This window comes from Panthera onca, chromosome B1 (genome assembly GCF_046562875.1).
Source record: "Panthera onca isolate mPanOnc1 chromosome B1, mPanOnc1 haplotype 2, whole genome shotgun sequence".
NCBI classification, from domain to species: Eukaryota; Metazoa; Chordata; class Mammalia; order Carnivora; family Felidae; genus Panthera; species Panthera onca.
In genome coordinates, this window is record NC_138342.1 from 198,776,890 (window position 1) to 198,803,934 (window position 27,045).

The following is a 27,045-nucleotide window of genomic DNA, read 5'->3' on the forward strand; positions in this document are numbered from 1 at the left end:
TAACATTTATTTATTTTTGAGAGACAGAGACAGAGCATGAACAGGGGAGGAGCAGAGAGAGAGAGCAAGACACAGAATCTGAAGTAGGCTCCAGGCTCCAAGCTGTCAGCACAAAGCCCGACATGGGGCTCAAACTCACAAATTGCAAGATCATGACCTAGGCCGAAGTCGGACACTTAACCAACTGAGCCATCCAGGCACCCCATCGTGGTTCTAGATTTTAGAAAGCATCCCCCAGAAGGCCAACAAACACTCTTGCTGCCCCCGTGTAAATACTGGTTGAGATCAGGGGTGCCTGGGTGGCTCATTTGGTTAAGCTTGCGACTCTTGGTTTCAGCTCAGGTCTTGATCTCACGGTTCGGTTCGTGAGATTGACCCCTGCATCCAGCTCTGCACTGACAGAGTGAAGCCTGCTTAGGATTCTCTTCTTGCTCTCTCCCTACCCCCCCACCACTTGCATGCCTGTGCATGTACTCAATCCCTCTCTCTCAAAATAATACCATGCTTTAAAAGTGTCCATAATAAAATTTTTAAAATACTATTCTGGTCCATATCTAACTGGCAAGGCACACAAGAACCAGCAGGAGAACAACTCAAATCAAGGTACTTTATAAGGTCTTTCTTGTTCTGTGGAGCTGAATAAGCATCCAGATATATGAAAGCCAGGTATTTTTCAACTTCTTAGAAGGCTACTACTGGAAAATCCATAGAATGTTTTTTAAGAATCAATTATGCAAAAAGAGTATGTGAAGTACAAGAAATAGAATCAGCTGTAATTCAGGACCTCTTCCTGCAGCTCACTTGCTGCTGTCTCCATCCCTGACAGGGCGCCTGGCCTGCCCTTACCTCATGGGTCTTGTCTAAGACATGAGATAATGAAGTACTCACAAGGTTGCCACATGGTTAATAATTCTGTCGAAAGTAACTATTAATGCTAGCAGTTCTGTAAGTTATAACCTTCACAGTATGTCATTTCGTGAGAATACAAACCATTTCTCTAACCATTTATTGATGTAACCTTGGCTACGTGCCTTGTTGCGCCGATGGTAATCAAAGCAGGGAGAAAGTCCGGCCACCATATTCTCTTCCATGATGGTAACCCGATGCTCCACCAACCTGCCCCACCCCCCTCCCCCACCATCAAGTCTCTATGGAAGGTGATATTCTCGGTGTACAAATCTAATGAGAATCAGTAAGCCTTTGTTTACCATCATTGGAAAAGACCAGCTAACGTTTATTAGAACCAACCACATTCAGTGTTGAAAAATTATCTAACGATTCTTTACAACTGAGACCTGCATTTACCCGTCCTGTAAGATGCATCCCTATTCTATGACAAGTTGATTCCCCAGGACAAAGTTGAACTTCACCTGTGCCCTGTGCCCCAGAACACAGAGCACAGGTTAAAAAATCTTCCCACCCTTTTGTGTTATGAAAAAAGCATAACACAAAGGACCACCCTTCTCTCTCATGCTACAAGACGGGGCTGTTAAAAAGAAGACCACAGGCCCAAAATGGCATCACTTGCGTCAGGCCAAATCACCAAACCACACTAATAATACTCAACCTAACAGCAGTTTCAACCTCCCCCAGAAATGCAGTGTTAACCATCTGTCAGGAATTTTCTGACCAGCATGGGTGAGGTAATCTGCTGGTGAGCCTTCTCCATATCTGGAAGGGAGAAGGTTATCTGCAGAAGGTGATCTTGCCTGAAGCAATTGTTTCTTTTGTTTTGCCAGTAACTTCTTTGCCCTACAATCCTTCTTATAAAAACTTTCCATTTTGTTCAACTCCTTGGTGGCTCCCATCTTCTTGCCAGATGCTGCTGGATTCAGGAAAGCCCATCAGATCTTCAATATTACTCAGCTGAATTTTGTTTTTTAACGAGGATGCACCACAACTCTTCCTCAGAGACTCAAATAAGAACCTTGCCATCCTCATTATGATGACCATAAGACTTGCTAATGGCTCCCCAGTTCACCTGCACGTGTAAAACCCTGGGCCCCTTCCTCTTCTTTGTGACACTGTCATTAATGAAGATAGCCCCTACAACAACAGTCTGAATACAAATATCTTTCTAAATGTTTATTTATTTATTTTGAGAGAGAGAGAGAATGGACACATGCACGTGGGAGAGGGGCAAAGAAAGAGGGAGAGAGAGAATCCCAAGCAGATTCCCCACCGTCAGCACAGAACCCAACATGGGGCTCGATCCCATGAACCGTGAGATCATGACCTGAGCCAAAATCAGGAGTCGGATGCTTAGCCGACTGAGTGTCCCTCAATACAAAGATTTTAATTGTCTTGTGCATTTCGTTTTTCACAGTTTTGGTGTCTGGCTCAGATGGGATTGTTCCTGCTTCTTCCCCTGTGCACCATTCCTGACGGTGATCTATGCACCCAACAGTGAGTCCAGCGCCTGATTCCGTGCTCCAGACTTTTGACACCACAGTGAGAACTTGATTTTGATTCTGAGTATTTACTTGATTTCTAGTGCTAGCTTCCCTTATTTATTTTAAAATTTTGTTTATTTATTTGGAAAGAAAGAGAGAGAGCATATGCAAGGGAAGGGCCGAGAGGGAGAGGGAGAGGGCGAATCCCAAGCAGGCTCCCTGCTATCAATGCAGAGCCCAACTCGGGGCTCAAACTCACAAACCATGAGATCATGAGATCATGACCCGAACCGAAATCAAGAGTCCAACACGTCACAAGTGAATTCTATAACTGAAACTAAATGCCCTGAGTCTCCATGCATATATACATGTCATTCAGAAAGGCCATTATCACACATTTGACATAAGCATCATGAGATGGTGTTACCAAATGAGATTATAAGATTTCTTAAGGAAGCTATACTGTGACTGGCTTAGGAAGAAGGACTTGTCAATTGAATATTCCTAAAATCTCCAGAAATTAAGGAAATTGAACTCCCAGTATTTTCAACAATTAAAATAAAAATTATTCTCCTAGAAATCCAAATGTTTTAAGAATTCAAGTTCACATATTTTGGTAAATCTCTGGCAAATGATGCTAGCTGAATATTTTTGCTTTATTAAAAACAGCTATCTCTTCTCTGAGTTACCAGACAGAAGTATAGTAAAATAGTACATTTTTATTCTTCTTGTGCATGTCCTCCTAATCTTATGCAGACTTAGTGATCGAGTAAGCATTATTTTCTACATGATGTTTAAGATTATGAAAAATGTAAATTTGTATTTAACCAAAATGAATCATTATTTTGACAAGTTTTACTTTAACAGCGACTGTGTTTTACCATTATTAAATCTTTAAGATAATATCCAAGACATTTAGGTAACTTAAAACCTTCATCTGATGCTAAACTGAGTTAATTAATGGATATTCATTAATCATTGCTCAGTAAGAAAGGAATACAGAAATTCTAACAACTAAGCATAATTTTAAGGTTATATGCTTTTGATTCTTATTTTTATATGCTACAGAGACAATGAAATACATAAAAATGCTGGTGTATGATGCTGTACATTTACCCATCCCCAGTTTTCCCAGTGGTTACTTTAGTAAATAACTTTAGTAACTAATTTTATAAGTTAGTCACTTTTTGGGACACCTGGGTGGCTGTCGGTTAAGCGTCTAACTATTGATTTCGGCTCAGGTCATGATCTCACAATTGTGAGATGGAACCCGTGTTGGGTTCTATGCTAAGCATGGATCCTGCTTGGGATTCTCTCCCCCCACCTCCCTCTGCCTGCCCCCACTTCATTCGCACACGTGCACTCTTCACTCCCTCCCTCAGTAAGTAAATAAATAAATGTCTTCAAAAAAAAAAAGTAGTTATTTTAGTTAGAAGTTAAAATTAATATGTGGTTTATACTAAGTAGCAATACTTTTAAAGAAATACAACTGTGTACATACTTCTAGAGCTTGAGCCCCACGCTGGGCTCTGGGCTGACAGGGCAGAGCCTGCCTGGGATATTCTCATTCTCTCTCTCTCTCTCTCTCTCTCTCCTTCTCCCTCTCCCCTCCCCCCACCCCCATCCACTTGCATGCACATTCTCTGTCTCTCACAAAATACATACATAAACATTTAAAAATAAAATAAAACGTAAAGTGTTATTCATTCATTCATTCATTTTTCTGTGTAACTTGTTTACATAACAAAAATTCTGTGTTTTACCAAAATCACCTTCTATGGTTTATGTTGACTTTATTGCTTCCTTGTGTATTTAAGAAATCAAGTCATTTAAGAAAAAGGTGAGGCATTTTAAAGTTACATGATTTCTGTGTTTACTCGTAAAATCTTTTCTTGTCACTTTGATCAATTAAGTAAGTAATCAAGTATTGTTTCTAAGTAACCTACGGTCCTACCTTAATCAAGTGCTCAAAATTTCCTGACAGCTTTTATTATTTTGCCTTCCTCAAAATCAAATCCAAAAGCTGTCTGAGATTTCCCAGATACACCTGGAAAATCACAAAGATTTTTTTCTTCCACCACATGAAGATGTGCTAGAAGTCATTAGGTCAGGGGCGCCTGGGTGGCGCAGTTGGTTGGGTGTCCGACTTCAGCCAGGTCACGATCTCGCGGTCCGTGAGTTCGAGCCCCGCGTCAGGCTCTGGGCTGATGGCTCGGAGCCTGGAGCCTGTTTCCGATTCTGTGTCTCCCTCTCTCTCTGCCCCTCCCCCGTTCATGCTCTGTCTCTCTCTGTCCCAAAAATAAATAAAAAACGTTGGAAAAAAAAAAAAAAAAAGAAGTCATTAGGTCAATGTGATACGTTACTATTGATGAGTTGTCAATAGACTTGTCAAATCAGAATCGACACTCAGTCTTCCTCGGGTTCCATTTGTGTGAGTAAAGCGTTATAAACACACAGATTTTTAGGTCCGACTCTGGACCCAGCAAATCTCTTTTACTTGACCATCCTGACATATTCTTGGTCTACTCCATTTACATAATTAGGATATCCATGGTGTATCTTCAGATTATTTTGTTATACCTGAAAGGTTGTTTTTTTTTCTGTAAAGATTATGTTCTTCCATTTTTATAATCACACATAATGTCCACTGTTCTCTGAAGGCAGGGCTAGCCATTATGCCTACAGATGTTGACCGTACTGTTTCTGGTGGCCTTCATCTTGCATACAACAATGTTCCCAATCAGCTGCGTTATTCCACTCTCGTCAGACCTTTTACTTTTGAGAGTTACCAGTAATAAGTTAGCCACAGCCATTTAGAATCTTTGTCACCTACACATTATTTCAGTCTGATGCTTCCTGATCAGCACTTGCAATCACCTAGAGGCCAGAGATTTGTCTTCAAAAGAAAGACCCTCTTACAGTCCATGGAAAAGGAATATGCCAAATAGTTTGGGCACAGTCTTCTGATCGCGTCTTTTAAACAACGCTGACACCCTGCCAGGGGATTGAGTCAGGATTTCCAGAATTCTAGTGGAGAAGCAGATGGCTTCATGAGACTACTAACCCAAGACCAAGCAAAGTGAGAATGAATTCCATAGGCCTAAATGAACTACTGAAGAGGGGTTGTGGCTTTTATTTGGAGTATTTTACTGTTCTATTCTCTGAATACAAGGAAGTCCCAGCTCTTCTTACACTGTATCTTACAACAGTTCGGTCAACGAAGCTTTTACAACAAGAAAGGATCCATTTAGAAACGGTATCTGAGTCTCCCTGCCTGACCCCTCGAGAATTTGGGAACTCAATATTATTTAGCGTTCTTACTTTCAGAGCAGTATAATTATTTGCCTAGGTTCAAAAAGGATCTGTCTTCCTTGTTACCAGGACAGAACTGAAAAAAACTGTAGATGCAACCATGGCCTCGACTGGAAGACCACATTTGAGTATACTGTTCAGTGAATCAGTAATGAGCAGACACTTTTAAGGAACTAGGGTGGACTTGATGGCACCAATGCTTGCCAAAGTCCTCTTGGGAAAACCAGCCTGTCCCTGGCTTCCGGGGTTCCTGACTTACTTATCAGCAAGAACGATCACTTTGTAGCAGGCCCAGGAACTAGAGGATATGCTGGGGACCTCAGGAGAAAAGAATTTACCCAAATGTATAGATACTTAAGGTGAAATCTGAGCGCAAGCTCTTGGCTTCTTAGCCCCAAGAGGCTTTTTAAATGTGCAATCTAAGATCCTTTATGAAAACTTCCCGCAAACTATTCTTGCTACACCTATGTAAATAAATCTAATGAGACCAGTCTTATTCTGTGATCATAAATAATCTCTCTTTGATTATTAGAGGAGGGACTATGGGAAAAAAATTGTGTCTCTGTCTCTGTGGGAAACTATGCATTGTTTACACTACACCATTCCAGGATATCAGATCCTAGCCATGTTCACTGTCTGAGTTATTTTGCACCTCTTTGTACGCTGCAGGGAACTGACGGATGTGAAAACTCCATTTTTTTTTTTTTTTTTTTTTTTTTTTTTGGTAGAGATTCACTTGACTTCCTTTTCCCCTATGGAAAAACCAGTTTCCATCCCTACCTGCATATTGGCCCCATTCCTGTTGCTTTGCCCAAATTGTCAATCGTTAACCAAATTTCCTTCACGGTCTGGCTACAACCTCTCAAACTAATGTTCCCAATTTCTCCCCCACCTGATTTGGCCTCACCAAGAACTGGCACCTGACCGTCCCAATCTCTGTCTGGACCCCAGTGACCTCGAAGCTGTCCCTTTTGCCCAGGTTTGAAGAGGGCCCGAGCACCGAAGCCTGTGTGACCACACATGAGCAGGATCGTCTCTGGACAGGCCACAGGGAGGTGGGGCACAATGCTCAGGCTACACATGCCTTTGGATGACAGGTAACCACACCTGTGGGCAAATGGCTCAACACCCTCAAGACAATCTGCCATGTGGCAAAGCTGAAAGGTGCTCCTCCACCAAAGTCAGGGACCCACTGGGCTGGTTCCCCTCAGGGCTCAGCTCCTGACTCTTAACTATACTATCACCTTCTATACCAATTTATATCATTCCTTTTCACTTCTGGAATCCTTATTTTAAGATGCCTGATCTCCAGGACCATAAGACAACAGACCTTTGCCATCACCTCTCAACAGATGGAAGCATCACCAGCAAGAGTCCTCCGGAGACTATTTCCTAGATGCCAGTCTGCCTCCAAGGCTATGATTGCCTCTGACTTGTTCAGGGAGGAATGGTATCCGCTTTGAACAAGAGGTAGCAGTGACAACATAGAAGCCAAGCTCTGTACTGCCGGACTACAGTGCTGGTTGGTAAGGTCCCTCCCAGTGTTTGAAGGAAAGGCTGACTCCCAAGGACCACTTTGATCCCCAATAATCCAAGAAAAGACCCATCACCACATTTTTCCCTTCATGACTCAGGAAAGACTACCTCATTCTTGCTCGTTTCCCAAAGACTCCCTAAGGACACCCTTACCTGCCCATCAAACCCAGGCTTTCTGCTTTGCTCTGAGCGTTCCTTCCCAAGGAATGGTCTCCACATCACCAGGCTCTGAAATAAATCATCTCCTTAACTGCCCAGCACATGTTGTCTTTTATCTCTTCTGCACATGTTGTTTAAACTCTCAGGAACAGAGTTTTGATAAAGTTTGTGATTACTCAAGCAGTAGTCTCATTAGGTCTACTGAAATTCTAATTTCAAATGTCAAGTTTACCCTCTTTGGTCAGTTTTTAATAAAAAGTGATAAAAAGATGAGGAAATCCTTGAGTCATTATTTAATGAAAGCAGAATCGTCCAATTCCTAAGAAAGAATACTCCAAGATACTAAATACCCATTTAGTCTTTAAATAATAAATAAGCCAGAACAATTTCTCAAGCGAAGGGGTTTGGCAGATAAGGTCAGACAGATATCCTGATACCCTAGACAGGATGAACAAATAGGCAAAGAAATATTCATGAAATCAAGGGGCTCCATGGGGAATCTCTGAGTAGTTTGTATGGATTCAACAAGATGTCACTTATGAGATCAACATCAGAAAGGCTTCCCTAAGACAGCAAAGAGGATACATTTTGGGAAGAATTGTGAAAAGACTGGACATAAGGTCAAAAGATATAATAATAAGCCACTGCAAAAACCCAGCCCAATGAGAGAGAATGGAGGTCATGGGTTTAACTGTGTTCATCAGACATGAGAATAAACGTGAGCATACAGCATAGATCTTAACATTTTAGTTATAAGTATGAAGATCTCAGAAATGAAAGAAGTACGATAAAATCATATGGACAGCCTCAAGAAAAGCTGAAATCTTATCTTATTATTTGCAATATAATAATATAAAATGAAATGTTCTCACTCTTCTGCAAATCACACCTGCTCCCACACTGAAGGATTTCAGGGTATCTCTTATAGAATGTCTATTACAGAAAAAGAAAGAACTACTCTGTGATACCTTTAACACTGCTGCTCAGTAAGAAAGAAAATGTAGGGCTCTGTACCTCAAAAAGGAAAAGCACTTATCCAAGAACAGCTATACAGCACCAAAGAGCAGTCAAAGCAAACACTGAAAGGTAAGCCTATGACATAATCTAATAAACAGTGAGAAACAAATCACAAATATAAAACGCTGCACTCAATTTCAACAAAAGCATTTTCTGGAAGTTCTAAAGTAGTGAGTGGTGGAAGAAAACATAAGTATTTGGGAAATAGTCTGATTGGTTTTATTTTAGTAACATCAAGGAGAGGTCAAATCAAACAAAGGTACTTGTTTTATTAGAGACAAAAGAGAAACACTTTAAAAATAAAACATTCCTAAAAAAATTAATTAATTAAATAAAAATGAAAACTAAATAAACATTCCTTGAAATGTTTTGGGTTTAGGTACCGTTTCATAAGTGACAGTAACAGTACTTTTCCTAAGAAGGAAGTGAAATGAAATAGCAGCACATTTGCCGGGATTACTGATTATGTTCACGAGTCAGTAATATAAGGCCACCTAGACACATGGGTGCCACCGGAATCATATGTTTATATAAACTGTGAATACAGACGGAATAAAAAAGAGCAAATCAAATATGACAAGAGATAAATTCTGGAAAATGTCTTCCAATCACTTCCTGAGAATATTCTATCCTCTAGCTCCCTGGCAAATGCATCATTAAAGTGTCTTCAGAAAGACTCACTCTGAATCCAAGAGGTGAAAGTTTTTTTGTTTTGTTTTTGGTTTTGTAATACGCAGCTCCCTAGATGTATACTTCACTTCATACTGCTGTTATCTCCTTTTTAATCTGATGATAAACTCTATATTCTAAAGCTGGGTTCCCTGCAGAAAAATGGGACAAAAATATTTAATTTTCTTATATTAATCTTTTCATAGCTTACTTATGTTCCCTTGTATCTTTTTTCCTTATGTGAAATTTGTTTTCCATCAGGAGGATTACAGGGACTTGACACTTCTAAAAAATAGAATACCTTTCTAAACGTTCTCAAATGATACAAGGATAGTGATCAATAAAGTGTATCAATTGTGAATACTTACATACTGGAAAAGACTAATTCTTATAGTAAAAAAACAAGCATAGAGAAAATGTACAACCAAGTTCTTGATTCATCAATACCCTTAATGTGTTAAAAAAAAAAAAATAACACACATGTATTACCTCACTTATTAGGATGCTTTATCCAGCAATCTTAGTTTCTAAAACTATAATCCCCTTTGACTCTAGACATGCACACATTGCCTGGCTCTGAATGTGGAGAACTGGAGGCAGGGAGGCTCTAACAGCGATGAGGACACTGTTTCCGATTCAATGCTTGTGTCCCCAAACTCTGTATGTTTGTGTCCCCCATCCACCAATGTGATGGCATCTGGAGGTGGGAGGTGACTAGGTCATGAGGCTGGAACCCTCATGAGTGGGATCGGTGCCCATACAAGAGTCCCCAGAGAGCTCCCTTGCCCCTTGGGCCATGTGAGGACACAGAAGACAGCTGTCTACGAACCAGGAAGTGGGCCCTCAGCAGACACAGAATCTGCTGGACCTTGATCTTGGGCTTCCAGCCCCCAGAACCGTGAGAAATAAATGTCTGCTGTGTACAAGCCGCCCAGTCTATGGTGTTCTGTTACAGTGGCGCGAGCAGAAGAGATGCTGAATGCCAGACCTTGTGTTTACACAGTCGGTTCTCCACTCCACGGAATGGCGTTCCGTGGAGAAACGGGGCTGGGGCCAACAAAATAATTATGAGCGGAGAACATCTTCGCCTTCTACAGAAGACGAATTGTTCAAAGAAGAACAGAGCGTGTCAGAAGGGCAGCTTGAAGGAGTGCTTGCACGGGCTAAATCTGGGACCATCTCTGCATCCTCCTCCCAAAACAGGTGACAGCAACATATTACAAACTGGCAAGTAACATACGCATCTATGAGTCCACACAGTATGTGGTGGGGGGAGGGGACCTATAGGGCATGAGAGAGGGCAGGGGAGGGGAGGGCTGGTCCTAGTCACAGTCTGCCACCTGCAGAACCGAGATAGTCGCTGGGGACACAAAGATGGGCTTCGGGGCCTGAATTCTTTGGTGTGACCTTTGAGAGAAGCTTGCTCAACATACTTAAGTTCCAGGGAGGGACAGAAGCTCCTTCCACCAACTTCTCCGAATATAACCCAAAGCTCACTAAACCTCGCCCTTAGGAAACAAATGGGGTAGATTTGGGGGAACAGGGAAATCCATGGGATTTCCACGCTGGTGCTGTTATTTCGAATCAAAGGCACACGCCTCTGTCCTTGACCCACAGGGGTCGCATGGCAGACTGCCGCCCTCCTCAGCTGTCTCTGATTCCTAGTGTCCTAGGAATTTTGCTGCAATGTGTTAAATCCTCACTCAAAAAAACTGGAATGACACAGTAAAAAAACAAAACAAAAACAAAAAACAAAAACAAAAGAAAAAAAAAAGCCACAACCTGATCGATGCTGGGAAAGATGTCAGTGCCTTTTTTCAAATGAGCATAAATAGATCATGGCCAGTGGATTTACTTAAAAAATAAAAAGAGGAAGACGTTTATCCAGAAAAATAAAACCACTTAACTCCAAAAAAAAGAAAAGTTTTCAAAAATTGGAAAATCACTCTTAATGAAGACCAGAATCGAAGCGCAGCTCCAGACCAAACTGCTGTGGTTTGACAGCCATTGTATATTATATTATTTCCCTACATAGACTCATCACTGATACATTAACTAAATCTTAACTCATGTCCAAAAGCCACAAAAGCACATGCCAAAATCTATGTGAAATGCCTCATATTTTATTTTTTTAACAAAGTCCATAAGAATGCCTCATTGATTATGAGTTGTGGTTTTATCTGTCACACTTCTAATTTAACCCCTTTCCTTCTCAATAATGCTGTTTTTATTTCTTCTTCTTTTTCTTTTTTTTTTTTTTAGCGACTAAAGTATCCTGGGATAATAATATCCATTAATTTATATCCCTAATAATATTTGGAAAGGACTAACTTTAAAAATGAGTACAAAAGACTTGAACAGACTTGACAAAAGGAGCAGTAATAAATATCTTACGAGGTAGAGAGGATGATCGTTCCTCCAGAGAAGACAAGAAAAACCTGCTTGGGGAAACCACCCACATTTACAGTGAAACCTAGCCTTTTTGGACAAACATGTGCAGCTATGCATTTCTCTGTGCGAATGATCTAGCCGATCCTAGGAGCATAACAAATGAGACAGCTTGTCCCCTGTTCACACATCTCTCTGATGTCAGTGGAAACAAGCCGTAAGATCTGCAGGCCTCCCCCTGCTTCCTCTCTTTGGTTCCGTCTTTGGCTTCATCCCGAGGCCGCAGCAGTTCCAGGAGATATATCCAGCCATAACAAAGGTCTGAGGAGCAGGGAAGCATTTCTTCCCAGGGCTATCTCGAGTGAGAAAACACTTTTTTTTTTCCAGAAACCTCCCAGTAAGACTTCCCTTCGCATCTCATTGGGCAGAAGTGAGTCATATTCCCAAACTAATTACTGGTAAGAGGACCAGAATGAGCGTAATTAGCCTGGACTAATGGTCTGAGGGTAGAGTGGATGTGGGGGAGGTGGGGGGGAGGTGGAGGCAGAGAGGTGGCAGGAAGGCACGAACACGTATGCACCAGCCTGGCTGCGTGGCACAGAGAAAGCATTTTCTCTAGGGACACAGGACTGTGCGTGTTTCACTCATCGGCAGCTTCCGGTACTCACAAGAATCCATTTGGTTGCTTTTTTTGTTGTTGTTTTTTAAACATAAAGATTCAGATTTGCTACTTCAGCAAATTACTTTGCTGGCATTTCTGCATATCTGAAAGAGGTTAATCTGATTATTGCTCAACTTAGGTTGAAGCTACCCCGGTTTACTATCATTTGGTGTTGTTACCAAGCCTCCCTTAGAAACTGTTTCTAACCGTTTGCATCTGGAACGTGCATCTCTTGTTTGCCCGGCATATAAGATGCTTACAGGCAGACCATAAGCACAATTCTTCAAGTGTCCCCATCAAGTGTCTCCCAGACGTCTCCCGGTGGGGAGAGCACTATGCTGGCCTCTACCGTTACACAGTCCCTGGTGACCACAGATGGCGCAGGAGGATATGATTTGGAGCCATCCTGACTGTCCCTCACTGTCACGACCTCCAGTGCAAAACAAAGCACACATTTTTATAATGCATGCAGAATCAGTCATTCTGGATTGAACGCAGAAAACACATTAAACAAAAGGTGGCACTCTTTGAAGCTTCTTTTTAAATGTTTTTATATAAATATTGTTTCTCCTATAACAAGGAAAAAAAATAATAACATGCTCATGGAGCTGAAAGCATTGCCACACCACCATCGCGAGGCAGCTGGTTGTCGGCTTTGCAAAGTTAACACCTGCTGCGGGGGGGGGGGGGGGGGGGGCGGCGACACCTGTCATAACGGGTGCATTCCTACCACCGCCACCTCTGCGTACACTGTGCCAAGAGTGAGATATCCAAGCCATTACAGATCATTTATACACCTGCGTTAGAAATCGGGGGCACCTGCAATCTCTGTAAACTCACCTATCAAAGGGTCTGCCCTCCAAAGCCCTACACAGGACATGAGGCCCTATCTTACCGCATACAGCAGATCTGAACAATGGGTAATTATTTATGGGGACATTCATAAAGGGTGTCATCCTCGAGGAAGTGTGGCAATTCCCCTAAGCGAGTAATAACAACATACGCGTGCTGAATTTTCAAGAAACAAAATAAATATCACCTGTCATTTGGATGAGTCACTGCTATTTCAACTTGAAAGTTAAACTTAAAAACAAAACAACCCGCGAGATTATATGCTTCCAGCCAAGTGCACTATCTGGTGGCAAACAGCCAAAGCCCTGGAATTCACTGCAAATTGTAAAAGTGCATTCATAAAATGTCAGAGTCTCCAGTAGAGCAGTGAAGCACTCATGCAGGGGGCCTCTTGGAGGAGACACACTATTAGAAAAAGTGATCCATTTTCAACAAAAAGTGGCTCAAACAGCTCATTTTCTTTATTCAAGAGGGCTTCGATGTCTCTCCAGCTCTCTCGTTCCCTGTCCCTGGACAGCCTGTCTAAACTGCACTTTAAGTCCTCTCTTCATCCCATCCTGCACTGATATCCTTCTACCTTCTCTCCACCGTAAGCTGCCTTCTTTAGAGAAGTCAGACAATGAGCTACAATTCCAAATCTACCACCTCCACAACAAAGGCATCGTCAGAGCTCTCGGAAACACTCTATCTAGCACCTGCATGTGACAGCAAAATAGGAGAATCCATCTAAAAAGAGGTCATAGCATCCAAGAAGAGCAGCTCTTGGTAGTAACACTGAGCACGTTGCATGCAGCTTACATAGGTTCACTGGTACATCTCAGTTATGTTCAGATGGTTCTAAGGACAATAGGAAGGAAGGAAGGAAGGAAGGAAGGAAGGAAGGAAGGAAGGAAGGAAGGAAGGAAAGAAGAAAAAAGGAAGAAAGAAAAAAGAAAAAAGACAGAAGGAAACAGAAAAAAGGAAGAAGAAAAAAAAGAAAGAAAAAGAAAAAGAGAAAGAAAGAAAGAAGGAAAGAAAAAGAAAGAGAAAGAAAGGAGGGGGGAAGGAAGGAAGGAAGGAAAGAAGAAAGAAAGAAAGAAAGAAAGAAAGAGAAAGAAAGAGAAAGAAAGAAAGAAAGAAAGAAAAAGGAAGGAAGGAAAGAGGAAGGAAAGAAAGGAGACAGAAAGAAAAAAGACATACAGAAAGACAGAAAGAAAGAAAAAAGATAGGAAGAAAGAAAGAAAGAAATAAGAAAGAAAGAAAGGAGGGGGAAGGAAGGAAAGAAGAAAGAGAAGAAAGAAAAAAGAAAAAAATAAAGAAAAAGAAAGAAGAAGAAAAGAAAGAAAAGAAAAGCAAGCAAAGTATTTGTTGGTAACTCAGAGGAAACAAATCACCAAAATGCAAATCACTGACTGTAAAACCCATGCTTCTAGCCCCCTGGGTGAGGGTGACAGGGGATGACTTCACACTAAAGGCCCAAAGACATGTAGCCCCATCTAACAGAGGTTCTCACCTAGGCAGGTGGCCATCATTTCAGAACCACGTAGGAGCTTTTAAAAAATATGCCAAGGGGCACCTGGGTGGCTCAGTCAATTAAACTTCCGACTTCGGCTCAGGTCATGATCCCACAGCTCGTGGGTTTGAGCCTCGCGTCGGACTCTGTGCTGACAGCTCAAAGCCTGGAGCTTGCTTTGGATTCTGTGTCTCCCTCACTCCATTCCTCCCCTGTTCACACTCTGTCTCTCTCTCTCTCAAAAATAAATAAACATTAAATAAATAAATAAATAAATAAATAAATAGCCCAAATCTCCTTCCCCCTGTGCCCAGAGATCCTGTTTCAGCCCAGGCATGACTGTAGTCAATATATCCAGTAAGAGACCTTGTTTGGAACATCCTGGAAGTTAGAGGGCCATTTTAATTAAAGACACAGGGCAGTCTCAGGGGGGCGGGGGTAGGAAAGTGAGCTAGGAGAGGGACAGAGACCCAGTCTACTTTGAGTTACAGCTTCAAAACTAGGGACAGTCAATATGTGGGCATAATTGTCACCCACATTTGTGCTGGAAAAACTAGCTAACATTTAATGAGTGCCTCTACGTATCAGACATCATCTGCGTATTTCAACACATTTAATTAGCATAAAAATTTTGAGATTGACATTACTCTTATACCTGTTTTACGTAGGAGGAGGCAGAGGCACAGAAATATGAAGTAACTAATTCGACACGATAGAACCAACACGGAACAGAGCCGGGATTTGAACGCAGGTAGTCTAGCTCAGGAATCAACACTTTTAGCAAAAATGTGCTACAGTGCAAGACCTTCCTGCTTTCACTGATACAAAACCACCCTACAAGTTTAGGAAGACTATTCAAAACCAGATGAGGCACGTCATGATGCTTATGATACTGTGTGATAGCTAAAGGCACCAGAAATGGTATAACATGTTTACTCAAAAAGAAGGGGTTGGGGTGCCTGGGTGGCTCAGTTGGTTGAGCGTCCATCTCGTGATTTCGGCTCAGGTCATGATCCCACGGTTGTGGGACCGAGCCCTGTGTCGGGCTCCACGCTGGGCATGGAGATTCTCTCTCTCCCTCCCTCTCTCTGCCCCTCCCCCTGCTCACTCACACTAGCTCTAAAATGAGAAGCAGAAGGAAAATGAAGGCAACCCTTATTTACTCGGCAAATCCTTACTGAACACCTATTTTGTATGTGGTACTGAGTATTAAGAGATGAATAGGACACAGTCTGTGTCCTAAAGGGACCATACCCTGGTAAAAATGTGAGAACAAGCGATTATTAGAACATACACAAGCTATGATTCATCATCTGTTCTCTATTCTATTTTAGAAACGTGTAGAAATTAAAGCATTTAATCTGGTGTGTAGTGTCTTTTCTCCTTCCTCCTCCTCCTCTTCCTCCTCTTCTTCGTCCTCTTCTTCCTCTTATTCTCCTCCCTCTCCTCCTCTTCTTCTTCCTCTTCTTCCTCTTATTCTCCTCCCTCTCCTCCTCCTCCTCCTTCTTCTCCTTCATCTCCTCCTTCTACCACTGTCAACATGAGTATGCTTGTATAATCTGAGGTATTGGGCCTTCATTTCCCTCTAGCCTCCAAGCTTACGAAAGCCACTATAACCATTTCTGTGCTTTGACCCCAGCTTTCCCTCTCATGGGAAGAGGTGGCTCTGAAATGAGGTTTTAAAACACAGCCACTTGTGAAAAGCCATCCAGTTGATGACTTACCTTGAAACATTTTGTGGGGCGCCTGCGTGGCTCAGTCACTTACGCATCCAACTCTTGATTTGGGCTCAGGTCAGGATCTCGCAGTTTGGGAGATCAAGCCCCGCATTGGGCTCTGTGCTGACAGCGTGGAGCCTGCCTGGGATCCTCTCTCTATCGCTCTCTAGCCCCCCCCGCCGGTCACACTCTTTCTCTCCTTCTCTCAAAATAAATAAACATTTAAAAAACAAGAAAAATTTTGCTGAGGATAATAATCAATATTTTAAACAACAAAAAGAAAAATGACAGAAGTAGTCATTCTGTCAAATGGCTGATGTTTGTTTGTTTGCTTGTATCTTGTCAGCTTTATGGATTATTCACAATAGGGAGGTTGTTCTGAACTGCTCATTCTACCATTCCTGAAAATAATGGGTACATTTTAACAGCCACTGAAAAACAACAACAACAACAACAAACATATTCTAAGTAGAGACACTTTATTCTAGTAGTCAGAATAAACAAAAAAACTTTGAAAAAAAGAATGTCATATATGTTTACCACAGTACTAGCATTCATCTTACATTTAGCTTCTTCAGAATCTATGTTTGACTATGCTAAACAAACAACAGAGAAAACAGATTAAGATTGGTCTTAGCATGTTATATTTCTCCCATCTTTTCAGATGGAGAAATACGTCTCCTTGTCAATAACCTACATATTGTAAGACTAGAGAGGTAATGAGAGATTGCTTAACTGGATTCTCAAAATAAAAAAAGGTTTAACAAATTTATAAACATATTTAAAGTAATAAATCTACAAAAGATAGTTTCCCACTGATTTAAAAAGTGACTTCTCCCACTAAAAATGGGTACTAAACCAAAAACTTCCAATGAAATTTATTGTTCTGAGGTTCTATAATTCTTTATTGAATTATTTTTGTTTTCATTATTTAAGAGGTGTTTTCGTGTGTCTTTTGCAAGCACTGACTTGAATGTTCATCTTAAAAATCCTTTCTGTTCATTTAGTCTCTCACTGCTCTTTTCTCAGAGTAGGATTTATCCTGTCTCTACTTACAACAGGTTTGTTGTTGTTGTTGTTGTTGTTGTTGTGTTTAATGGCTGTTAAAATTCACTCATTTTCAGGAATGGTAGAGTGAGCAGTTCAGAACAATCTACCCACTGTGAATAATCAGTAAAGCTGACAAAATGCAAGCAAACAGGCAAACATCTGCTATTTGAAAACACAGCTGACCTGGTACAACAGTGAATTATAGAAAGAGACACCTTCAGAGTTGAACCAGCATCTGAAGGCCATTTTCCCCTGGCAGGTAGTTGGCCTCATAGTTAGAAGTTCAACTTCAAATAATCTCAATTCTTTATAAGAAGATCAACCAAAAGTAGCCAGGCACATTAGAAGAACACAAGACTGAAAACAAAGAAAAACAACAGAAAACAAAGAAACTAAATGTAGCCAGAAAATGGAGTTATCTGGTAGAGACTTCAAAATAAATATGTCTATAGTGCTTAAAGAAATAAAAGACAAGATTAATAATTTTGGCAGAAAACTCGAAAAGTTCTATCCCCTCTCCACCTTGACAGCACAGATGGGAGCAGGGTCTGGCACCCTAGCCAGCCTACCACCTCAATGGCCCCCAGGTCGCTAGCCCACACCAGGGCCAAGCCGTCCCACCTGGGTGGCCCCAGGGCAGCACACACTGAGACATCCCTAGTCAGCACTCACTATAGCTCCAGCCATCTCACCAAAGTGATATGGGCACAAAGCACCCAGAACACTCCAGGCCCTTACTCTAGCTCTAGATGATGTGCTAGGGCACTCTTGGCACAGAAAAATCTGGGCCACCCCAGCCCACACCTGCCGCAGCCCCGGCCACCCTATTAGGGTGCTGCCTGTGCTGAGCACCCTGGTACATCACGGCATGCACCCACTTCAGCTTCAGCTGTCCTAGAAGGGTATTCTGTGTGCAGACATACCTGGGACAGTCCTGGACCACACCCACTTTAGCTCTGGCCATCCAACTAGGCCAGCCCCAAGCACAGAGTGCCTCAAGACCCCCAGTCCATGCCAGCCACAGCTCAAGCCAGCCAGGCAAAGTCACCAGGCACATATAGCCTACACAGGGACGACCAAACACTAGATAATTCTTTCAAGTTTAGAAGCACCTCTCCCACCTAATTCATAGAAACAAACACACAGAAAGTCATGTGAAATGGGGAGACAGAGGAATAGGCTCTAAACAAAAGAACAAGAAAAAACTCAGAAAAAGAACTAAATGAAATAGAGATAACCAATCTACCTGATAAAGAGTTGGAAGTAATGGTCATAAAAATGCTCACCATAATAGAGAGAAGAGTAGATGAACATATCAGGAACTTCAACAAGGAGACAGCAAACATCAAATAGAGTAAATCAGAGCTGAAGAATACATAACCAAAATAAACAGTACAGTAGAGAGAATCAATGGTAGATTTTAGAGGATGCAGAAGAACACATCAGTGATCAGGAAGACAGGGTAATGGAAAACTTCCAACTTCAACAGCAAAAAGAAAATAATAAGTAAAAGATGAGGACAGGTTCAAGAATCTCCTGGACAACTTCAATCAAACACTTTTGCAAGATAGGGATCCCAGAAGGAGACGAGAGAGAGAAAAGGGAAAAGAAAATTACTTGAAGAAATAAGTGAAAACTTCCCTAACCTGGGGAAGAAAACAGATATCAAAGTTCAGGAAGCACAGAGTTGGTCCTGTGAAGATGAATCCAAGGAAGTCCACACCATGACAATAATAAAAATGCCAAAGATTAAAGATAAAGATATCATTTTAAAACCAGCAAGAGAGAAGAAGCTAGTAACATACAAGGGAAACCCCATAAAACTATCAACTAATTTTTCAGCAGAAAATTTGCAGGCCAGAAGGAATGGCATGATACATTTGAAGCACTCAAAGGAAAAAACTACAATGAAGAATACTCTACCCAGCAAGGTTAACATTCAGAATTGAAGAAGAGATACAGAGATTCCCAGACAATTAAAAGTTAAAGGAGCTCACCACCACCAAACTGGCCTTACAGGAAGTGTTAAAAGGATTTCTTTAAATGGAAAAGGAAAGGCCACAATTAGAAGAAAATCGGGAAAGGAAGACATTTCATGAGTAAAAGCAAACACACAGTAAAGGTAATCACTTATAAAGCTAGTATGAAGGTTAAAAGACCTAAGTAGTAAAATCAATGATCTAGAAGATTAGTTCAGGAGACTCACAAATAAAAAGATATAAAATATGGTAACATATACATGAAACATGGAGAAGAGTAACAAAAATAAAGTTCTTTTAGAAAGTGGTCAAACCTAAGTGATCATTAACTTAATACAGACTGCTATATACTTAGAATGTTATATATGAACTTCATGGTAACCATAAACCAAAACCTATAATAGAAAAACAAAAAATTAAGACAGTAAAGCATAACACTAAAGAAAGTCATCAATCACAAGGAAAGAGAGAAAGAGAAGAAAGGAATAGAGAAAATCTACAAAAACAACTAGAAAACAATGAACAAAATGGCAATTAGTATGTAAGTATCAATAATTAAGTGTAAATGGTCTAAATGCTCCAATCAAAAAACATAGAGTGACAGAATGGATTAAAAAAATAAGACCCACCTATAGTCTCCTTACAAGAGATTCACTTCAGACCTAAAGACATATACAGACAGAAACTGAAAGGATGGAAAAAGACATCCCATGCAAATGGAAATGGACCAAAAAAAAAAAGCCAGGGTACCAATACTTGTATCAGACAAAATAGACTTTAAAACAAAGACTGTTGGGGCGCCTGGGTGGCTCAGTCGGTTGAGAGACTGACTTCGACTCAGGTCATGATCTCATGGTTTGTGAGTTCAAGCCCCGCGTCGGGCTCTCTGCTGGCAGCTCAGAGCCTGGAGCCTGCTTCTGATTCTGTGTCTCCCTCTCTCTCTGCCCCTGCCTCACTCATGCTCTCTCTCTGTCTCAGAAATAAATAAACATTAAAAAAAAAAAAAAAAAACAAAACAAAAAACAAAAACAAAGACTGTAACAAGAGACAAAGAAGGGCATTACATAATGATAAAGGGAACAACCCAACAAGAAAATATCAAGTGTAAATATCTACACACCCATTATAGGAGCACATAAATACATAAAACAAGTATTAACAGACTTAAAGAGAGAAATAGACAGTAATATAATAATAGGGACTTTAACACCCCACTTACATCAATGGATAGATCATCTAGGCAGAAAATCAATAAGAAAACACATTAGACCAGATGATCTTAAAAGATATATACAGAGCATTCTATCCAGAAACAATAGAATACACATTCTTTCTAAGTCCACATGGCCCATTCTCCAAGAAAGATCACATGTTAGGTCACAAAAAAGTCTCAATAAATTTAAGACGACCAAAATCATACCATGCATCTTTTCTGACTACAATAGTATAAAACTAAAAATCAATTACAAGAAAAAAAACTGGGAAAAAAACACATATATGCTATTAAACAACCAATGGGTCAAACAAAAAATTGAAGAGGAAATAAAAAAATAAATGGAGACAAATGCAAATGAAAACACAATGGTCCAAAATCTTTGGAATGAAGCAAAAGGAGTTCTAAAAGAGAAATATATAGTGATACAGGCCCATCTTAAGAAATAAGAAAAATGTCAAATAAAGAATCAAAACTTATACCTAAAGGAACTAGAAAATAATCAAACATAGCTAAAAGTTAGTGCGAGGAAGGAAATAATAAAGATCTGAGCAGAAATAAATAAAATAGAAAACTAAAAAATAGAAACGATTAATAAAAACAAAAGCTGGTTCTTTGAAAAACTTAACAAAATTGATAAAACTTTAGCAAGACTCACCAAGTAAAAAAGAGAGAGGACCCAAATAAAAAAAGTCACAAATGCAAGAGAAGTAACGACCACACCACAGAAACAGAAAGGATTATAGGAGACTACTACGAGAAATAATACCAATAAACTGGACAATATAGAAGACATGGGTAAATTTCTAGGAACATATAACCTTCCAAAACTGAATCTAGAAGAAGAAAATCTAAACAGATCAATTACTAGTAATGAAATTAAACTAATAATCAAAAAACTCCCAATAAACTAAAGTCGAGCACCGGATAGATTCACAGGTAAATTCTACCAAAGCTTTAAAGAACAGTTAATACCTGTTCTCCTCAAACTACTCTAAAAAATAAAAGAGGAATGAAAGCTTCCAAATACATTCTATGAAGCCTGAATTACTCTCATACCAAATGCAAAGATACTACAGAAAAAGGAAACTATGGGGCAGTATCCCTGATGAACACAGATGCAAAAATTCTCAACAAAATATTAGCAAACCAAATTCAATAATACATTAAAAGGATTATTCACCATGATCGAGTGGGATTTATTCTGGGGATGTAAGGATGGTTTTGTATTTGCAAACCAATCAACATGATGATAAACCACATTAAAAACAACAAAAAGAATAAAAACCATACGATCATCTCAATAGATGTAGTAAAAGCATTTGACAAAATGAACATCCATTCATGATAAAAACTCTCAACAAAATGGGTTTAGAGGAAACATACCTCAACATAATAAAGGCCATATAGGACAAATCCACAGCTAACATCATACTCAATGGTGAAAAACTGAGAGCTTTTTATCTAAGATCAGAAACAAGACAAAGAAGTCCTCTCTCATTACTTTCATTCAACATAGTACTGGAAGTCCGTGACACAGCAATCAGACAAGAAAAAGAAATAAAAGTCATCCTAAGTAGTAAGGAAAAAGTACAATTGTTGCTATTTATAGATGACATTATACAATACACAGGCAACCCTAAAGACTCCACCAAAAAATTTTAGATGTAATAAATGAATTCAGTAAAGTTGCAGGATACAAAACTAATACACAAAACTCAGTTTCATTTCTATATACTAATTAAAAAGTATCAGAAAGAGAAATGAAGAAAACAATCCCATTTATAACTGCACCAAAAAGAATAAAATACCTAGGAATAAACTTAGCCAAGGAGGTGAAAGACCTATACTCCAAAATCTATAAAACACTGATGAAAGAAATTGAAGACGGGGCACCTGGGTGGCTCAGTCGGTTGGGCATCTGACTTCTGCTCAGGTTATGATCTCACAGCTCATGAGTTAAGCTCCACATTGGGCTCTGTGCTGACAGCTCAGAGATTCTGTTTTTCTGTCTCTCTCTGCCCCTCCCCTGCTTGTGCTCTCTTTTCTCTCAAAAATAAACATTAAAAAATTAAAAAAAAAAAGAAATTGAAAACATAAGTAAATGGAAAAATATACCATGCTCATGGATAGAATTAATATTGTTAAAATGTCCACAGTACCCAAAGCAATATAGATACAATGAAATTTCTATCAAAATACCAATAGCATTTTTCACAGAAGTAGAACAAATAATCCTAAATTTTGTATAGAATCAAAAAAGACCCCAAATAAACAAAGCAATCTTGAGAAAGAACAAAGTTGGAGCTATCACAATCCCAAATATCAAGGTATACTACTAAACTATAATAATAAAAACAGTATGGTACTAGTACAAAAATAGATACATAAATCCAAAGGAAAGGATAAGGGGCCTAGATATACACCGACACTTATAAGGTCAATTAATCTACAACAAAAGAGGAAAGAATATACAGTGAGGTAAAAGCAGTATTTTCAATAAACGGTGCTGGGAAAACTGGATAGTTACATGCAAAAAAATGAAACTGGACCACCTTCTAACACACATACACCAAAATAAACTCAAAATGGATTAAAGACCTAAACGTGAGACCTGAAATGATAAAACTCCTAGAAGAAAACATAGGCAGTAATTTCTCTGATACTGGCCATGGCAACATTTTTTTAGATATGTCTCCTAAGGCAAGGGAAACAAAAGCAAAAATAATCTAATGAGACTGCACCCAAATAAAAAGCTTTTATGTAGCAAAGGCATTGATCAACAAAGTGAAAAGGCAACCTACTGAATGGGAGAAGATATTTCCAAATGATATATCTGATAAGGGATTAATATCCAAAAATATAAAGAACTTACACAACTAAACATCAAAAAACAATAATGATAATCTAATTTAAAAACAGAAGAGGACCCGAATAGACATTTCTCCAAAGACATACAGATGGCCAACAGATGCATGAAAAGATGCTCAAGATCTCTCATCATCAGGGAAATGCAAATCAAAACCACAAGGAGATATCACCTCACACCTGTCAGATGGCTAGAATCAAAAAGAGAAGAAACAACAAGTGTTGGCAAACATGTGAGAAAAAAAGGAATCCTCTTGCACAGTGGATGCAAACTAGTGCAACCACTATGGAAAACAGTATGGAGGTTCCTCGAAAAATTTAAAAATAGAAATACCATATGATCTAGTATTTACCCCCCCCAAAGAAAAAACCCAGAAACACTAACTTGAAAAGATTTATGCATCCCTAGGTTTATTGTAGCATGATTTACAATAGCCAAATTATGGAAGCAATCCAAACGTCATTGATAGATGAATGTATAAAGAAGATATGGTCTGTGTGTACACACACACACACACACACACACACAAATGGTATATTACTCAGGCATAAAAAAGAATGACATCTTGCCATTTGCAACAACATGGTTCAATCTAAAGAGTATGATGTTAAATGAAATAAGTCAGACAAAGACAAATACCATATGATTTCAATTATATGTGGAATCTAAAAATCAAAATTAACTAAACAAACAAAAGCAGAAACGGACCCATAAATACAGAGAACAAACAGGTGGCTGCTAAAGGGGAGAAGGTGGGAGACAGGCAAAATGGGTGAAGGAGAGTGGGAGATACAGGCTTCCCATTATGAAAGGAGTAGGTCACGGGGTCGAAAGGTGTAGTTCAAGGAATAGAAGCAACGGTAGCCAGTAATCTTGTGTGGTGACCGGCGGTAGCTAGGCGAGCACAGCATAAGGTGTAGACGTCTCAAATCACCATGCGGTACACCTGGAACTAATGCTTCAGGGAAATAAACATTGTGTGTCAACTTTTCTTCAATAAAAAAAGACCAAAATATAATTTTTTTTTCAAAATATAAATTTTTAAAAAATTATATAAAAAATAAAGATTTTCTTTTTTAACATTTATTTTTGAGACAGAGAGAGACAGAGCATGAATGAGGGAGGGTCAGAGAGAGAGGGAGACACAGAATCCGAAGCAGGCTCCAGGCTCTGAGCTGTCAGCACAGAGCCCGACGCGGGGCTCGAACTCACAGACTGTGAGATCATGACCCGAGTTGAAATCAGATGCTTAACCGACTGAGCCACCCAGGCGCCCCCAAAATAAAGATTTTCAAAACAAAAGTTGGAACAAGCATGAACGAGTAGCGTAAGTAAACGTACTAAACTATTTTTGTTCCTGAGCCTGTCAGTTGAAGGAATGCATATATCATTCTGTATTTTGTTTCCCCTTGTGACCACTTACTTGTTTTATTAACACCCATGACAGTGACGCCACCTGACATTCGCCACTTGTGTGGCACTTATCCCTCACACACAATAACGCTGGGAGGGAAGTCACACAGGTGCGGTTTAAAGCGAGAGGCTTTGTGAGAACCAAAGGGACAAGGCTTCCACCCAGCATGCATGTCTCAACCCCACGTTCTCCAACAGCCCCCATTCGCAAGGTAAGGTGATCAGCAGGTAGGAGCCAGGCAAGGTCAGATGTCTGAAATATTAACTTCCATAGTGGGCAAATAAGGAAGTGAAACCTGGGATCAGACAGGGTGAAGTATTATTATGGTAATAGGTAACCAACATTTACTGGGCACTTTTATGGTTTGTTTTTTTTTTTTTTAAATGCAGGCCTAATACCGAGTAAGAGATGAGTAGGGGGGCGCCTGGGTGGCTCAGTCGGTTGAGCGTCCGACTTCGACTCAGGTCATGATCTCGCAGTTTGCGAGTTCAAGCCCTGGGTCAGGCTCTGTGCTGACAGCTCAGAGCCTGGAGTCTGCTTCGGATTCTGTGTCTCCGTCTCTCTCTGCCCCTCCCCTGCTCATGCTCTGTCTCTCCCTGTCTCAAAAATAAATAAAAAACATTTAAAAAAAAAAAAAAAGAGAGAGAGATGAGTAGGTACCAAGTAAAGATGGGTTATCTTTCTCTAACAAGATATCCATGGAAGAGTAAAATGTCGGTAACCAGTATCATAAAGTGTGGTGGTCTAACATAGGGGCGTACAGAGATTGCCATGGAACACTTCCGAAGGAACAGGGCATAAATACTAGTGCATGCGTCAATAAATATCAGTTGAATAAACGTCAAACCAAAAGGAAAAGGTTAATGGCCCTGCCACAATTAGGAAGGAGACAAGGACGCAGGGAAACAAACATAAATGCAGCCACAGGGCCACCAGCTCTCTACGAAGGCACAGTCACGGGAGGCAACGCGTTGGGGCAGGTACAAAAAGTTGTAACAGGTGCAGGGACAGTGGCTACAGCCAGAGCTCAGGGAGTCAGATGTGTGGTGTCACATCCACTACTCACATGCATGCGAGACGACCTCAACAACTTCTCTCCCTACAAGTCTATTGTTCTCTCTACCTGTCGTGTGGTTCCTTTCTGTTTGGGGAGTCCATTTCTTTTTTTTTTTTTTTTTTTTTTTTTTTCTGAGACAAACCAGAAAGCATCAGTAAAGAAAACAAAGTTTCTACCACTTATACCAGACTTTCATGGAACCTGTGTAGTTTGAAACTTCTTTAACCATTACCAATATAAGGAAAACATCACTGTTTCTATTCCTTGGGTCGAATTCGTCCCTCGTGTTTGGCCTCAATATTGGGATGCCTCTGTGCACGCTATGGGCTATCGCTGCTTCTTTTCAATTCGTTACTTGTTTATCAGGACAGTTTTCCTATCGTGTGGAAATCAGGTTTCACTAAACATGAGGCATAAGATAATGACTGACTAGTTTTAAATTTAAGCCAAAAGAGCAGATGCTGAAGAATCGAGACATTTTAAACCCTCCTTACATCATTCATCCCAGCAAACAGCGTGATGAGAAAGCTGTACACAGAGCAGAAGCTGGGTGCTACAGCTGAAGCACAAAAGAACGAGAACCTTTCACTCCGATGGCTTCCAATCAAACCCTGATTAGCTCACAAATGAATTCTGTTTTGGATTCTTCCCCTCCTGCCTCGTGAATGTTGATTCACATCATAAAACATCAATTGTTGGCACACCCCACACCCTCAGCCTGAGAGAAGCTGTTGGCATTTTCACAAGCAAGAAATGCATTGGCAAAGTGGTGGCAAAGCTTCTTCGACAACATTAGCTCTCTTTCCTGAATGTAACCAACGCTCTCATTTTTACTGCCAGAGTTTTCCAACATCCATCTGTATAATTAATGGTTTAAATAAAGCACAAGCTGGACAGACTAGTTTATGTGACATTAACCCAGAGTAGAACATTATGATGTAGTAGCATTGGAAAGTTTAAAATAATATTTTCACACACCAACCTTTTGGCCTCTCCCTCTTTTCTTTGATTTCTCATGAGGTCTGGCGAGATCCTGACAGCCCTCCAATGAGCCATCTAACACATCAGGCCTTGCTGGTCCGTTTTTAACACCTGGAACCCAAGAGGATTTGAAGATTAGTTAGAACTTCACACGGACTGAATACTAATGCAACTTAACCAAAATAAAAATTTAAAAATTAATTTATGCACACTGGTAACACCAAAGTACTATTCTCTTAAATAAACACTGCGTACGTCTTGCTCTTTGAAGGTCTATTTAGAATT

The 27,045-nt window shown here is 40.2% G+C and overlaps 1 protein-coding gene across 3 annotated transcripts in view; it reads right to left on the bottom strand.

The window, feature by feature from the left end:
• The window catches only part of MCPH1 (microcephalin 1), a 270,845-nt gene that overhangs the window by 178,836 nt on the left and 64,964 nt on the right, over positions 1-27,045 (bottom strand). For all 3 annotated transcript variants that reach the window (XR_013554978.2, XM_078445230.2, XM_078445231.2), the window contains one exon: positions 26,762-26,871. Coding sequence is in view for 2 of the 3 variants with exons in the window: in XM_078445230.2 (XP_078301356.2) it covers positions 26,762-26,871 (110 nt within the window). In the remaining variant the exon portion in view is untranslated. The remainder of the gene's footprint in view (positions 1-26,761; positions 26,872-27,045) is intronic.